Here is a 13,540-nt window from a genome sequence, read left to right on the forward strand (position 1 = left end):
AGAAGTCCTGCCGGGACTGTCAGCAGGGGTGCTGCAGCTGCCACGGAGCCTCGGAAGAAATCTATGAAACCTTTCTATGACTCTTTGAAATGCTCAAGAGGACACTATGCAGGATGGCAATATTTTTCTAAGGATGTAAATCAACCCATGGGATTTAGTAGGGAAATGACATATGTGCTTTAACACTTAATGGGACTCTTAATTAACAAAAAAATCAGTTACAGCAGTAACTAAACAATCAATGCTAAATGCACAGGTCTGTAGACTAATTGTTTTTGGCTCATCTAAGTTTTATCCCTAAACAAGACTACAGAAGGGTGTACCTACAGAAGCACAGAAATTATGACCTCCAGAGGTCAGCCCCACCGCCTCCATCCCCACAAAACTAGAGTAGCTTTCCTTTTCCTGGATGCATCTCTGTCTGACCAAAAGTGAATTTTGTACTCTATATTTCTGCCAAGCAGAACCGAGCTGAGACCAGCCGTCTGCCTCACATAGACGTACCTGGCTCAATAGTCCACGGGACAGATCTGATGTGGTTATGCAAAGAGTGGCTCGCAGGGTGAATTCAGCAGCGGATGTAGCCGTAACGTGCTACGACAAAGCCTCAGCCCCGGCAGACCTAAGGCAAAGCATCCTCCAGAGGAAGCAGCAGGGAGACCACAGTTCCACCCGCCTCCTTCCCTGCTAAATCTGCTGCTGAAATATTCCCAGCCCTTTGATGCCCGGCTCTCGCCCTTCTGCTTCATCAGAGGAACAGGCTGGTACCCAGAATAGTGTATCACAATTTGCCTTGTCAGTGAATCAGCAGAGCTCACACCTGCATTTTACAAGTGATGACGGCCCCGTAAATAAGTCCTGCTGTCACTGTGTCCCTGTCCCTGATGGCTAAGCTGCAGTAGGGAAGTGAAGTGCCCAGGCTGGAGGGAGTCAGTAACAGACCCTGAAAAATACAGGGAGAGAAGAGGTGGATTTCTCCTGGCTTTTTTTGAACTCTTTGTTTGAATTAATCTCTTATTATTCGGACACATACACATAGTTCTAATTAAGAAATATTTTATTTGATTTTTTTTAAATAACATATTGTTATACATTATTGTATTATTACATAACATCACTTCTATAAAAATAGAGTAGCATTTTAAAATTGGAGTGTTCTCCTTTTCAGTCAGTTTATTTTTTAAACTTCACTCATCTTCAGCAACGACAACCTCACCACCCAGTGTAACTTTATCAGATAATCCATTTCCAGCCTGTCCAGTCCTTGGATACTCAAGAACTAGTTGGCACTTGCAAAGTGAGTGCCTACATTTGCTTTCAGACATTAAAGCGTTGCCATTAGTTTTGCAAAAAGAAAATATACAAAAACATTTCTCCGAATCTTGGCTATTCCACCCCCTTTCTTTTTAAATCTTCTAAGCATCAGTTGATCTGGCGGTGCGTCTTTACGCTACAAAGTCTCAGGTCTCCGGGCGGTCAGAGAGCAGACGGCACCCGCTGCCCTTTAGCAGCGAGCAGCTGCCCCCACTGCAGCCCCCTCTGCACATCCCACCTCGCCATCGTGATGCAAGATGGAACCTTTACCTGGCAACTGTCTCATCTTTTCCATGCATAACAGCTACAAGCTCGTCTTTTTTTTTTTTTTTTTTCTTTGTCTTCTTTAAGGAAAAAAAAAAAAAAAAAAAAAGAGTAGCTCCTCTAAAAGGAAAGAGGAAGGCAGAAATTTCACAGAATCTCAGTCCTGCCCCATGATGCTGCTTCCTGCCTGTGAATTTCCACCTGCTGTCGTGCGCTATATAAGGCAGCACACGTGGGGTAGAACTGTTTAGTCGCCTCCGTCTGTCCAAGGGATTAGCAGCAGCGGGGAGTGATGCTGTCTCTCCTTTCTTCGGCAGTTCGCGGGAGGTGAAGGAGCTCTGGCGGGACTCGCTCCTTGGGTAAGGAAAGCCCGGGGAGAAATGCGTGGTGTCGGGGTGAAGCCGGTGGGGTGCTCCAGACGCCGCTGTAGAGGGACACACACAGAAATACGGGTGGGGCAGAGGCACCCACCACGAAGTGCAGCTCGTAGGCAGAGCTGCCTGGCTTGCTCAGCCTTGTGCTTGCACACTGGCAACAACCTCATGCAGCTGTCACTGCTTGATCGTGTTTTTGCATGGATTAAAAATGGAAAGTCGCTTTTTTTTTTTTTAATTATTATTATTTAATAAAGAGGCGCACAGAGCACAGGACTGGATGCCTTACAAAGAAGGGCTTTTAGCAAGCGCTGCCTTATGACTGACTTGGGTGGGATATCTCGCTAGTCCGGGATCATACCGAATTGCCAGCCTGGCTTGCAGGGAAGAAAGGAAAGAAGGGTGCAGTTTTACAAAGCTCTTTGTCCATTCCTTTTTCTGTAAACAGGCAAACAAAAGGACCTAAGGAAACCAGAGCATCCAGAGCTCCCCCGATTAAACTCCTAATGAAAGTGTTAAGCAGCTGTAATACTGTGAGTGTCTTTATTTTTTTCAGCTCTGTCAACAGAGTGACTTTGAAAAGCCCTGATTCTAAACTGTAGCATTAAATTACTCACGCACGGTCTTTGTTTTCTTGCCTAGTCAAAGACACTAAATGCTGGCAACATGGAGAGTTTGATCGAGTGCCCGTCAGAGGTAAGCAGCCTCTCTGGTTCCCCTGGTCTCTGCCAAGGGGGTGGCCCCTGGGGGAGCGCAGCGGGTACGGGGCAGGGAGCAGAGCAGGCAGAGCCCTTCGAAGGTGGATATGTGTGGAAGAGCCCCAGGCTCCCGGGCGGTTTTGGTCAGGGTCCTGTCAGGCTCTGAAGCCACCAAGGCAGAAGCTCCCTCCTCACTGGAGGAGTTGGGGAGGAAATATCCAGCAGCAGGGGGAGGATGGAGACGGGTGGGCTGTACAGCTGGTTTCCAGCTGGGGCTTTGCTGGGTCAAGCAGCAGCCTAAAGGAGCACCGGGGTTGTGAGTGGATGGGCAGGTCAGGGGGGCTGGCTGCAGCGTAAGCCCTTGCCACCACCATCACGGTTGGGCAGTGAGGCAGTGTCACAGCTGGGCCCAGGGGTCGTTCAGCAGGTGTCTGGCTTGCTCTGGTTGCTCCCTGGAGCCTCTCATGCTTGTCTGTGAGGCTGCAGCAGCTCACTCACGGCCCTCATGTAACCTCAGCATGCTTCTTGCAGGTTGATGCCAAGAAATGCCCCCTGTTGGGACCAGCAGACACCGAGGATGGACTTTGCCACTTGGCTGGTGAGTTTTAAAAACCGAGGAACTGCTTTCTTATACAAAATGCTTGCAATCTGGTGCTTCTGCAGAGCTGCCCACTCCACCTCCCCCGGCACAGCTCAAGCCCTCAGCACCGTCCAGGGGGCGGCTCAGCCCCAGCGTGCCTCCGCGTGCGGGCGACCTCTCTCCCTTGTGGCAGATGGTAGTGCTGGGTGCCAGCCTGTCCCTATTCCGTGCTCCTCGGAGCCAAGTCTAATTGTGTTCGGCAGCAACAGAAAGGAAACGTGCTGCTTTCTGCCACGGGCATCGCCGCTGGGGCGTGGATCTGCCGGTGAGCACCGCTACCAGCGGTTACGCTCCAGAGCAAATAAACTCTCCCGGCAGCAGCGACCGACTGCGCTTGTTTTCTCTCACCCTGCAAAACCTCAGCACCTGCAAAACAATCTGGAGGAGACCATTAGCAGGGCGGGTCTGGAACAAGCTTGCATGCCACACCATTTCTCAGGAGTGTCAGTAGCAAGGGTTTTATGTGACTCTAAACTTTGCAAAAAGTTTATGTGTTACTTTGCAAAAAGTTTATGGGTTACTTTCTCACAGCCTTTAGCCCTTGACTATCGAGGACTTGTGCTAAGCCACAAAGGCAAATCCTGAGAATTTGTGTAATTTCATTTTGGAGAGAAGGCAAGTCCTTCAGAGTAAATTTTCAGAGGGCAATGCTTTTAGAAAAGTTTCTAGCAGAAGGATTCTACTGATAGGGAAAAAGCACAGCTCTTACCAATACAACCACCATCTCCAAATTCCTAGCATGCTCTCCTCTTTAAGGTGTAGATGCAAAACCCACACTATGAGATTTGTGACCCTGAAGCCAATGACGCCCAAAAGGGATGCTCCCGTCCTTTGGAGCAAGTATCACCGTCCAGTGGCAGGCTGGAAGGGGCAGGGGGCAAGCTCTAGTAGGACCACTGTCATCGCAGCACTGCTACTCTGGAGCTGGCAGAGCAGGAGCCACGTGTTGCCATTTCAGCCTGTGGAAGAGGCTGAAAAGCACGAGTCCCTAGTTCCACCCATGCCCTAAGACTGGGCACAATCATGTCTGCATAGTGAGAATTGTTGCCATTGCAAGCTGGCCAAGTGACATATCTGCCTTAGTTATCACAGAAACCTCTGCACTATCAAAAATCTCGATAAACATCAAATATTTGCTGTTATTGCTGTGCCTTTTGTGTCCTCGTTCTCTAAGAGGAAATAGTGACTAGAGCGCAAAAAAAAAAAAAAAAAAAAAAAAAAAAAATGCAAAAAAAACAACAGGAAAGGTGGTGTCCTTAGAGGGATGGTCACAGCCCCACAGTTTAGGCACTTGTTTCCTTAGCAACAACTTGGTTGTCTTTCGGTTTAATTTGAGGTGTTGTTTCGACATAGATCTCTGCTCTTCATTCTGCATCACACAGCACTGCACACAGATGAAAGGCAGCATAATTGCATAGTTCTGGTTTCTTCTGTTTTGTTTATTAAAAAAAAAATCACGTTTTTTTGTTTGTTTGTTTTCCTTTTGCTTGCAGCAGATGGAATGAAGAAAAGAAAGAAGGTGATATCGTGGCCGTTTGCTCTGAGACGAACCTCTACCAGTGGGGATTCCCCGGGGCAGCTGGACTCTGGCCTCAAGATCGCTCTGTTTGGCCAGCCTCTGGCAATTATTTGTGGGGAAGATGACACGCTGCCCCAGCCAGTCCAGGTAGGCGATCCTGGCGGTACATTTATCATACTTCTGGCTTTCAGCTGGAGGTGGGATCCCCAGCACTTGTGCTGCAGTGCTCAGGAGATGAGTGATTTTGGTGTTTCCCCTCCATACACACGTCTGAGATGGGCTCAGGGCCCATCTCGGATGTAGAAAGAGTTAGGTCTGTGGATTTTGTCTACCCCATGCAACTTTCACTGGGAGTAACTTTGAGTGGAGACAACACAGGACCAGGAATAGGAGAAGCAGATCTGCTGCTTAGTATGAACATTTGTGATTTTACAGAAGTCATGGAAATGAATGTCTCAGCATTATAAAAATCCAGAGATTTCTGTATTTTCTCAAAAACTTGTTCAGCTATGGACTGCCACTGATAAATTACTACAAACTATCTTCTAGTTAAAAAATGATCTTGTGACAGTTCTCCAACTGAGCTGTTTTTCCCAAGAGACAGGCTTTTTTCTCTTCTAAGCAATATTTGCTAAGCATTCAGCCTGGCTTGGGAGGGAGGGAATTTGAGCCCAGGTTTAAGTTACCTCTTGTTTCCTTCTGGAATTAAACAGGGATGACTCCACTGAAGTTAGTGGAGTTCACTGGTACAAAAAGAAGTATGGATTGGAAAAAAACAGACAAACAAACAAACAAACAAAAAAAAAACAGTTTATTACCAGCATAATCTGCTTGGAGATAGAACTAGATGTTGACCTGTGTAAAGCAGAGTGTACCTCCAGTCAATTTTTTTCTTCTGCTTCTATAGGAGTGTTCACCTGCTAAAGGACCTTTCTTCACTCACAGTAACAGTTCTCCCATCCCTGCCTGTTTGTTTCCTACAGGATCTCCTCACTATATTGTACATTAAAGGACCTTCCACTGAAGGGATATTCAGAAAAGCCGCCAATGAGAAAGCACGAAAGGAGCTGAAGGAGGACCTAAACAAAGGCGAGAACGTTGATTTGAAAAGCAAAACTGTGCATCTGCTGGCAGTGGTCTTGAAGGTGAGTTGCTCTGACTTTCTGCTGTGGGTGACATAGCTAATATTGAAAAGGCCCATTTTAGTGTTGCAATTTGGCTTAGGTGGGGCTCCAGGGTAACAAACAGAGTGAAACCAAATGAAAAGTTTCAGACATGGGAAAGTTTGGCATTTCCCTTTTCTACATGCTTTTCAGCTCCACCTCTTCTGCCACTGATTTCCTGTATGCCCACAAGAAACACGTTTCATTCTCCCCCTCAGCAAGGAATTGTGAGATTTAAGGGTGAACAAAAAGCAGAAAAGAGACAGGACCTCTTAGTGTACTGGTGCAAGTGTACTCAGCTTGTATTCATGAAGCCCGCTGCTCCCCAGTGCTGACAGTCACCTTAGGGAGCAGCCAGCTCCTGTTCATAAGGAGCCCAAGTTGCAGTGATGCTGCCTGTGTGCACAGGGGCCATGTCCAAAGCCTCATCTGTATCTCTTGGTCTTGCAGGACTTCCTCCGAAACATTCCCTCCAAGCTCCTGTCAGCCGACCTGTATGAGAAGTGGATGCTAGCGCTGGAGAAGCCAAGCAAGCAGGAAAAAATTGAAGAATTGAGAGAGTAAGTGTTGTAACCAGCACATTTTGCAACCAGCCTCCTCTGTAAATTGAGCTTCATTTAAGATCCTGTGGTGCTGCTCAGCTGCCCTGTGAGGCTGACTCAAAGGCCAAGTGGCACAGGGAGGCGCTCCTCTCGCAGCAGCACCTCCTGAAGGCGCTTGGGCTCGCCCTAGGGATCAAGAGGCCCGGCAGGAGGGACAGGCATGGTCACCGTGTGGGCCACCTCCGTGGCATGTGGGTGGCATGAGGTTGGCATGTGGGGCCACCTCCGTGCTGTGCTCCTCAGACAGAGCTGAGGTGGAGGCTGGCCAGAGGGCTGTGAGAGCCGCGCGGCACAACTGCAGGCCTTTCACGTGCCGTCGGGAAGCCTCTGGTGACACCTCCTGACGCCACCTCAGCTGCTCAGCGGCACGGACGCTGTGACGCTGCCCTTCAGTCGGGATCTTGCAGTGCGAGACCTTGTAATTAACCGCACGCAGCTGCCCTTGGGGATTTCTGAATGGTGCTTCTGCTCGGCACTGAAAGAAGCGCACGCGTTCCTCTTTCTGGAGGAAGCGTCGTCTGCCTGAGTTTAATTGAGACTTGCTCAAATGAAGAAGTAGCGGCCCCCGCACCACCGACTAACGTCGCATTGTGTTTGTGCTCACTTAGGGTGGCCGACAAACTGCCCAGACCAAACCTCGTCTTGCTCAAGCACTTGCTCTCCGTGCTGCACCGCATCAGCCAAAACGCCGCCAGCAGCAGGATGGACTCCAACAACCTCGCCATCTGCGTTGGCCCAAACATGCTGGGCCCGGGGACGGACAGCACGCTGCCGCTGGAGGCGCAGAAGGAGATGAACGACAAGGTACACTGGGACAGATCTGAGCCGTCCACAGGGATCCCACTGCCAGTGCAAAAGCCACACAAAACAAAACCGCACCGCTGGGAGGCGGGGGTGCCCCGCGCGCCGGGTGCCTGCGGTGTGACAGGCCAGGCTTCCCCTCCTCTGAGCACAAGCAGAGGTTGTCCTGCAGTCCCTGTGCTGCACCACAGCTCCTGGGCACCTCGCACCCAGAGAGCATGGGGCACCCACGTCCGGGCTGATGGCGTTCGGCTTGTATCGGGGGCAGGCCAGGCTGGGTGCAGTGTCAGGCCTCGTGCTGTAGTGTGGACTCGGTCTCTGACTAGGCGAGGATTTTTGACCATCCTTCTCTGTGCTGCCTTTCATCTTACATTAGGCAAGAATAGGAAATCTGCGCAATGTTTTCAGCCCCTTTGACTGAAATATGGTTTTCTGTGTGCAGGTGACGGTGTTGGTGGAGTTCCTCATAGACAACTGCTCAGAAATATTTGGGGAGGACATTGTCTGGCCTGCCAGTGCCTTGACTGAGGAGTCAGCAGAGCACACAGACAGCTCCACAGGTAAGAGAACAGACTGAGGGTTATGACAGACTGGTGCTGCTGCTCCTAATTCTTTAGTTTATGTGGGAATACATCTGTGGAAACACAGAGAGTTGCAGAGGCTTAAAGACACTGTTGTTCTGCACTTCCACAGGAATATTTTCCAGATAGTTCCCTTTTATTCTCCAATGGCCAGTAAAAACTAACAGCTGCTTTGTCCCCACAGAACACCTATGTGCTGCTCATCAGAATGATTCCGCCTACGACAGCCCAGATCCTGAAGCTGAATGCAGCTCCTGTACCTGTGAGGTGGAACATCCCAAAGGGAGGAGCAGTGGTGTGAGCAGAAGACACCCAACATGCATGTCTGCCAGTTCACTGACTAGCTGTAAAAATGACATCAGCACGATGGACAGGAGGTACTCAGAGCCAGACCTGTCCTTTCAGAACCGCTTTGAAAGCAGGATAAGGAAACAGAAGCTAAACAAAAGTGAGGACAATTTTCCAGTTCAACAGAAACAACAAGGACTGGAGAACGTGGCACTGGAAAAACGGCTTGCAATCTTACCTTCCCAATTATCAACGGACTCTCTACCCAAAACATCCTCCAGTTGCTCCCTGGAGAGCTCTGATGGCTCGGTCTTCACCAGTTCCCCGGTAGTTTCACCCTCGAGTCCCAAAAAAACCTTTTTAAATAGGCCTCAGTCCTTTTGCACCAAGCCCAATGAAGACTGCAGCACACCTCGGCGAGAGATCAAAAAGCACTCCATGTCATTCTCTTTTGCAAACCACAGGAAAACACTAACAAAACCCCTGAGCTGGGGGCCTGGAAAAAATATGGGTTTCCAGAGAGACAGTTACACAAAGAAAGATCAATTCTCTTGCAGAATTGTACAGGAAAACAGCCCCGAGGATGACAAACCATTGCCTGTGCCATATCAGCAAAGGCCACGTTTCAGGTCAGCTGATGAAGTCTTCAGAGAGGTAGACCAGAGGAATCCTGGAAGACCACCCTCTTATGAAGAAGCTACTAGAAACTGCCTGGCCACTCATGTACCCTCCTGCAATCTCACGGTTCAAACTATGAGATTAAAGGTTTCAAACCAGGACGCTTTGCTGCCTGATCCATGCACCAGCTGTGCACAGGGCACAGCCTGTGCAGCTCCAGGGGATCTACCCAGTGACAGAGTTCCTGCAGTGAAGGATTCTGATGGAGAAACTGAAACTCTCAGTGTTACTGTTGGAATAAACTCCCGCGTGAGTTTACCTGTGACCCCTGGAGTGTACCGATTGAGAGCCATGTCTGAATCCTGTCAAAAGAACAAACAGGAGTATGTGGCTCGGAGGTGCAGCCAGCCAATTTTTGAGGTAGACCAGATCCAATATGCTAAGGAATCCTATGTTTAAAAAGGACTATCCCCCCTCTTTGCACTGTGCAGAGTAAATATTGTAAAAACAGGTATCTTGCTCATCCTTTGTAAGATTTTACTTTCAAGGGACCAAGAATAAGCTAGCTCCATATGATTTTTTTTTTTCATGGAGGCTCTTCTGAACTGTTTGTCAGTTTGACATGTCACATTCATCCACCGTAAGAGGTGGGGTGGGGGGAGACCTGTGTGTATTATTATGTAAAAATATGAGTAAATATGCTGTACATAACCTTTTGTGTTTGAAAACTAGTCCATAGTGTTAAACAGTGTTGTATTTGTATCCATAAAAGAACAATTAAAAGGTAGGCAGGTCCAGAACCTGCCCCACCTTCCTTTTCTTCTCTGTATGGTCACAGGCTCTATGCCGTGTATGTCAGGCTGATGCAGTGCTTTGCTGATTTTCTGCATTAAGAAGTGGGTTGGCAGTTACCCCAGCAGGGGAAGAGCTCTTCTGTCATCAAAGCCATTTCTGCACTCTCCCCTAAAGCCCTTTGTACCTGCTGCCATTCCTTCCTCCTGCTTGCTGGTCATGAGAAAATCTGACCACTAACCAGCATTAGTATTGTGTACTGAGCCTGGGTTTAGAGCCACCGAAGCCCTACAAGGTCATTACGGGCATGTATCAAGTAAGCCTCGTGCTCTGAGGTGCCTTTAGTCGAAATAAACTGGATAGCTAATCAGAAAGAAAGAGCACCTTCAGTTTTGCTCTTATAAGAAAAAAGAAGAAGAAGAAAGAAATCTTGTAAGGAAACATCCTAGATTCCAGCTTTAACTAGTCAAAATTGCAATTTATTTGTAAAATGAAAAAAAAAAAAAAAAAAAAACATCTCCAGGTGTTGTCCTTATAACTTTGTAAAAATGACTAGAAGTGCAATGTGTTTTTACATGTAGGAACTTGTTTTGGTTAGCACTTACCTTTATGGCTCAGTAAAGCCTTGAACCAGGAGCAGGCAGACTTTTGTTTTTCTCCTGTGTAACTTCACTACAATAAAACACTTTTCTGCATGACCACCACACTGTCCATTGTCTCCCTTTAAAACACTCAGGCACTACAGGTATTGTACCTACTTTATACTATGTCATGGCACTGGAGTTGTGTGTGAATGACATGACATATCTAAGTGGAAAGGAAAGAAACTGACTGGCAGTATCACTGTTAGTAATATTGTAGGAGACTGCAGGCTGGATTTTGGGAACAACTTATCTGTCAGGAAAACAAGTTGCACTGCCACAGAGCAGCAGCTGTTGGTAAGAAGGAGAGGGAGTTACAAAGAGGTGATGCTGCTCTGAAAGTGGCTGGTTGGAAAACAGCCTACAAGCATCTCAAACAGGATATTTGCTGCGTGTAGCTGTTCACAAGACAGAGAGAAAAGGGGAAGGGAGTCTCTGATGTTACAGGAAGAAGTGATGCAAGAAGGGCCATAAGGGTAGGCTGCAGCCAGAGAATATGCCACCTCACTCAGCCCCTATAAGTGGCACTCTGCTTCCAAGTAAGCCAAAAGACAGGGCTCTGCTGTGAGTTGCAAGAGGCACTGGCATTTTCTGGAATCCACAGCTCTTTCATCACAAAATCACAGTATGGCTGAGGTTGGAAGGCACCTCTGGAGGCCATCTGGTCCAACACCCCTGCTCAAGCAGGGCCACCTAGAGCTGCTTGCCCAGGGCTGTGTCCAGATGGCTTTTAAAAATCTCAAAGGACGGAGACTCCACAACTTCTCTGGGAAGCCTATTCCCATGTTTGACCACTCTCAAAGCAAAAGCAAAAAAAAAAAAAAAAAGGAAGATGAACATATCAGAGAGGAACTCTACACCTTGTTAACAAACAATGGTAAAGTAAAGGAGTCTTATAAAAGACCGTCCCAGTCCCCCTCACCTTGCTCTTGTATTTCTTCAAGTCCAGGAAATACCATATGATTAAATAAAATCTGAATGTAAACAGACCCCAAAAGAGATGTATTCCCTCATTAGCAGATAACTTTGCTCTTCCTCCTCTCTGAAAATTTGCCTGTTCAATCAGCATTATTTTCATGTCATGTCCTTTCACACAAGTGATTTCTCCTCTATATAAGCACTTAGGAGGCCTCAAAAGGCTAGGATGACACCAAAACAGAGATTTGCTTTAGCACTTACTCATCTGCCTTCAGCTCTGAAATAGCTTTATCTTGCTACCAGTCCTACCTACTGTGGGACTTGCTACCAGCCCAACCTTCCTGGCATCCAAGAGTGAGGCCCATTAACTGCAATGTCTAACAAGTGAATTATCTAAGTGACTGCCAAAGCTGCCTTTGACTCCCTAGTCAGAAGGATTAAGACCCCCTTTATAGCAGGGTCAGCTGGAGATGGATTTCAGCACAAGAGAGGAGCGATGGCACTAAGGATCCTGTTCTCCACACATTACTCCATCATCGGTATCGCATCACATGCTTCACACACCCGATTTGCTAAATAAGTTTCCTGAAGACACTTCACATATACAAGGTGTATAAGACCAAAAGATGAAAACAAAAACAAACAAAAAAAGAAGAAGAAGAAAAAAAAAAAACACTATATTAAAGTAGAAGATCCAAGGCTTTGGATTTTAAAACGATGATGAAATTAAGTTTATTGGTGCAGCTTGAGTTCAGTTTCTCATGTTTGCATCCCGCTGCTGTTTTTAATCACATTCTGTACTCTGTTCTTCCCCACAGGATGCACCTGTTCCGGGGAGGAACCTGCTCTGGGGAGAAACCAATGTTGTGCAGCAAAGAAGAAAATTTTCAGCCTGGGATTCCCCAGAATGGTTTGCCCTGCAGGGCTTTGGACATAGGGGTATGCCTCGTTTCTAGGATTTGAAAGAGCCATCAGAAGAACAAAGGAGTTCCTCATGGAGCAACAAATTCCTCTCCTTCCTTCCACATGTTGTGCACCAGTGAGCTGCAAACTCTTGTTCTCTGCCACTTGGATGAGGACTGCTACTTAAAGCAGAAGTCCATTATCATCACCTTTACGGCCAAGCATTAGTGAAGGTGGACAGAAAAAGCATTCCTGCAGGTTTCTGAAACTCTTGCAGTGGGACTCAGGTGCAGAGTGCGGGCCCTTACATTTAGCTATCCTGTGTGCAAGCGTTTATGTGAGCTCATGTCTCATCTTCTGCATAGCCTGCAATTGGTGATCTCTCTGGACTCTTGTGACTGAACTGAGCACAGGTAAAATTCTGTTGCCTGAAAGTAGGTTTCTACAGTCATTTTGGTATCTTAGGGCACCTTGACGAACTTTTTAAGACATCAAAAGTGAATGCAGCTCTGGATGTTTAGGCAACTGAATCCTTCTCTAAATTCTTCTTGAATTGTGATGGAAACTTAGATTCCCACCTCATAAGCTGATGTCACTTTTAGATACCTGGACTATAGGTCTATAATCTAGGGCTGACACCTACCTTTGTTGACAGCAGAGAGAAAGTAAAACTTAGGATTTTAGGCTCCAAGTCCTCAAAGGAAGTGTTCTCTAACTGGTGTAGGCCCTCCTGCCTGTCCTCCCACCAGAGCTTGAGTCCTTCTGTTCCATCCTACCACAGAAAAACTTGACTCAAGTCTGCTTGTTTTGTACTCCTGACTCTCCATCTCTGCCTCATTTTTATTGCCTCCCCACTACCAGCTTGCATTCCTCACCTTCTCAAATGTTATTTCTCTCTTAATTGAACCAAGCCCAGTCTATTTCTGTGGACTCACTGCCAAAGACTCCATTCCATTTCCCTTCTCTCCATTCTCAGACCCCCTCTTTTCAGTCAGCCAGCTTCAGTTTTCACTTCCAATTCTTCCACATTTTTCCCTCATGTCTGCACTGGTTATTACTACAGTAAGCCCCACCAACACTTACCCTGTCTCAGTCTCACACACGCTAACCAGTATCTTGGAGTTTTCCTGCCCACACTTTGTATTTGGCACTTAGTTATTCACAGTACAGATACACAGCTTTCTTCCTTCAGGTGCACTTTGCTCTTTGGGGTTTCTTACACTTTATCTAGCTTGGTGATACAAGATCCACAGTTTTCTTCTTTGGATGACCTTATGGAAATGGAGGACAAGACTGCATTCCCTGCATTCACTAGTATCACTTGGAGTTCAGCAGTTAATATTAGGGAAGGTAGGGCATTGTGTTTGTCACCCAGAACTCTGTTTCTTTCAGGACTAAACCACTCTGCAGGATGTGGCTGTGCT

The 13,540-nt window shown here is 47.3% G+C and overlaps 1 protein-coding gene across 1 annotated transcript; it reads left to right on the forward strand.

The window, feature by feature from the left end:
• Positions 1-1,753: 1,753 nt before the first annotated feature.
• TAGAP (T cell activation RhoGTPase activating protein) lies at positions 1,754-10,355 on the forward strand. The gene is made up of 10 exons (XM_035322578.1): positions 1,754-1,937; positions 2,401-2,485; positions 2,595-2,648; positions 3,182-3,248; positions 4,784-4,956; positions 5,793-5,954; positions 6,423-6,532; positions 7,183-7,378; positions 7,818-7,935; positions 8,141-10,355. Exons 2-10 carry the CDS (start codon positions 2,459-2,461, stop codon positions 9,319-9,321), a joined length of 2,088 nt encoding a protein of 695 aa, XP_035178469.1. The 5' UTR covers positions 1,754-1,937; positions 2,401-2,458; the 3' UTR covers positions 9,322-10,355.
• The last annotated feature ends 3,185 nt before the right edge of the window (positions 10,356-13,540 follow it).

The sequence above is a fragment of the Oxyura jamaicensis genome, chromosome 3 (assembly GCF_011077185.1).
Source record: "Oxyura jamaicensis isolate SHBP4307 breed ruddy duck chromosome 3, BPBGC_Ojam_1.0, whole genome shotgun sequence".
In the NCBI taxonomy this organism is placed as follows: Eukaryota; Metazoa; Chordata; class Aves; order Anseriformes; family Anatidae; genus Oxyura; species Oxyura jamaicensis.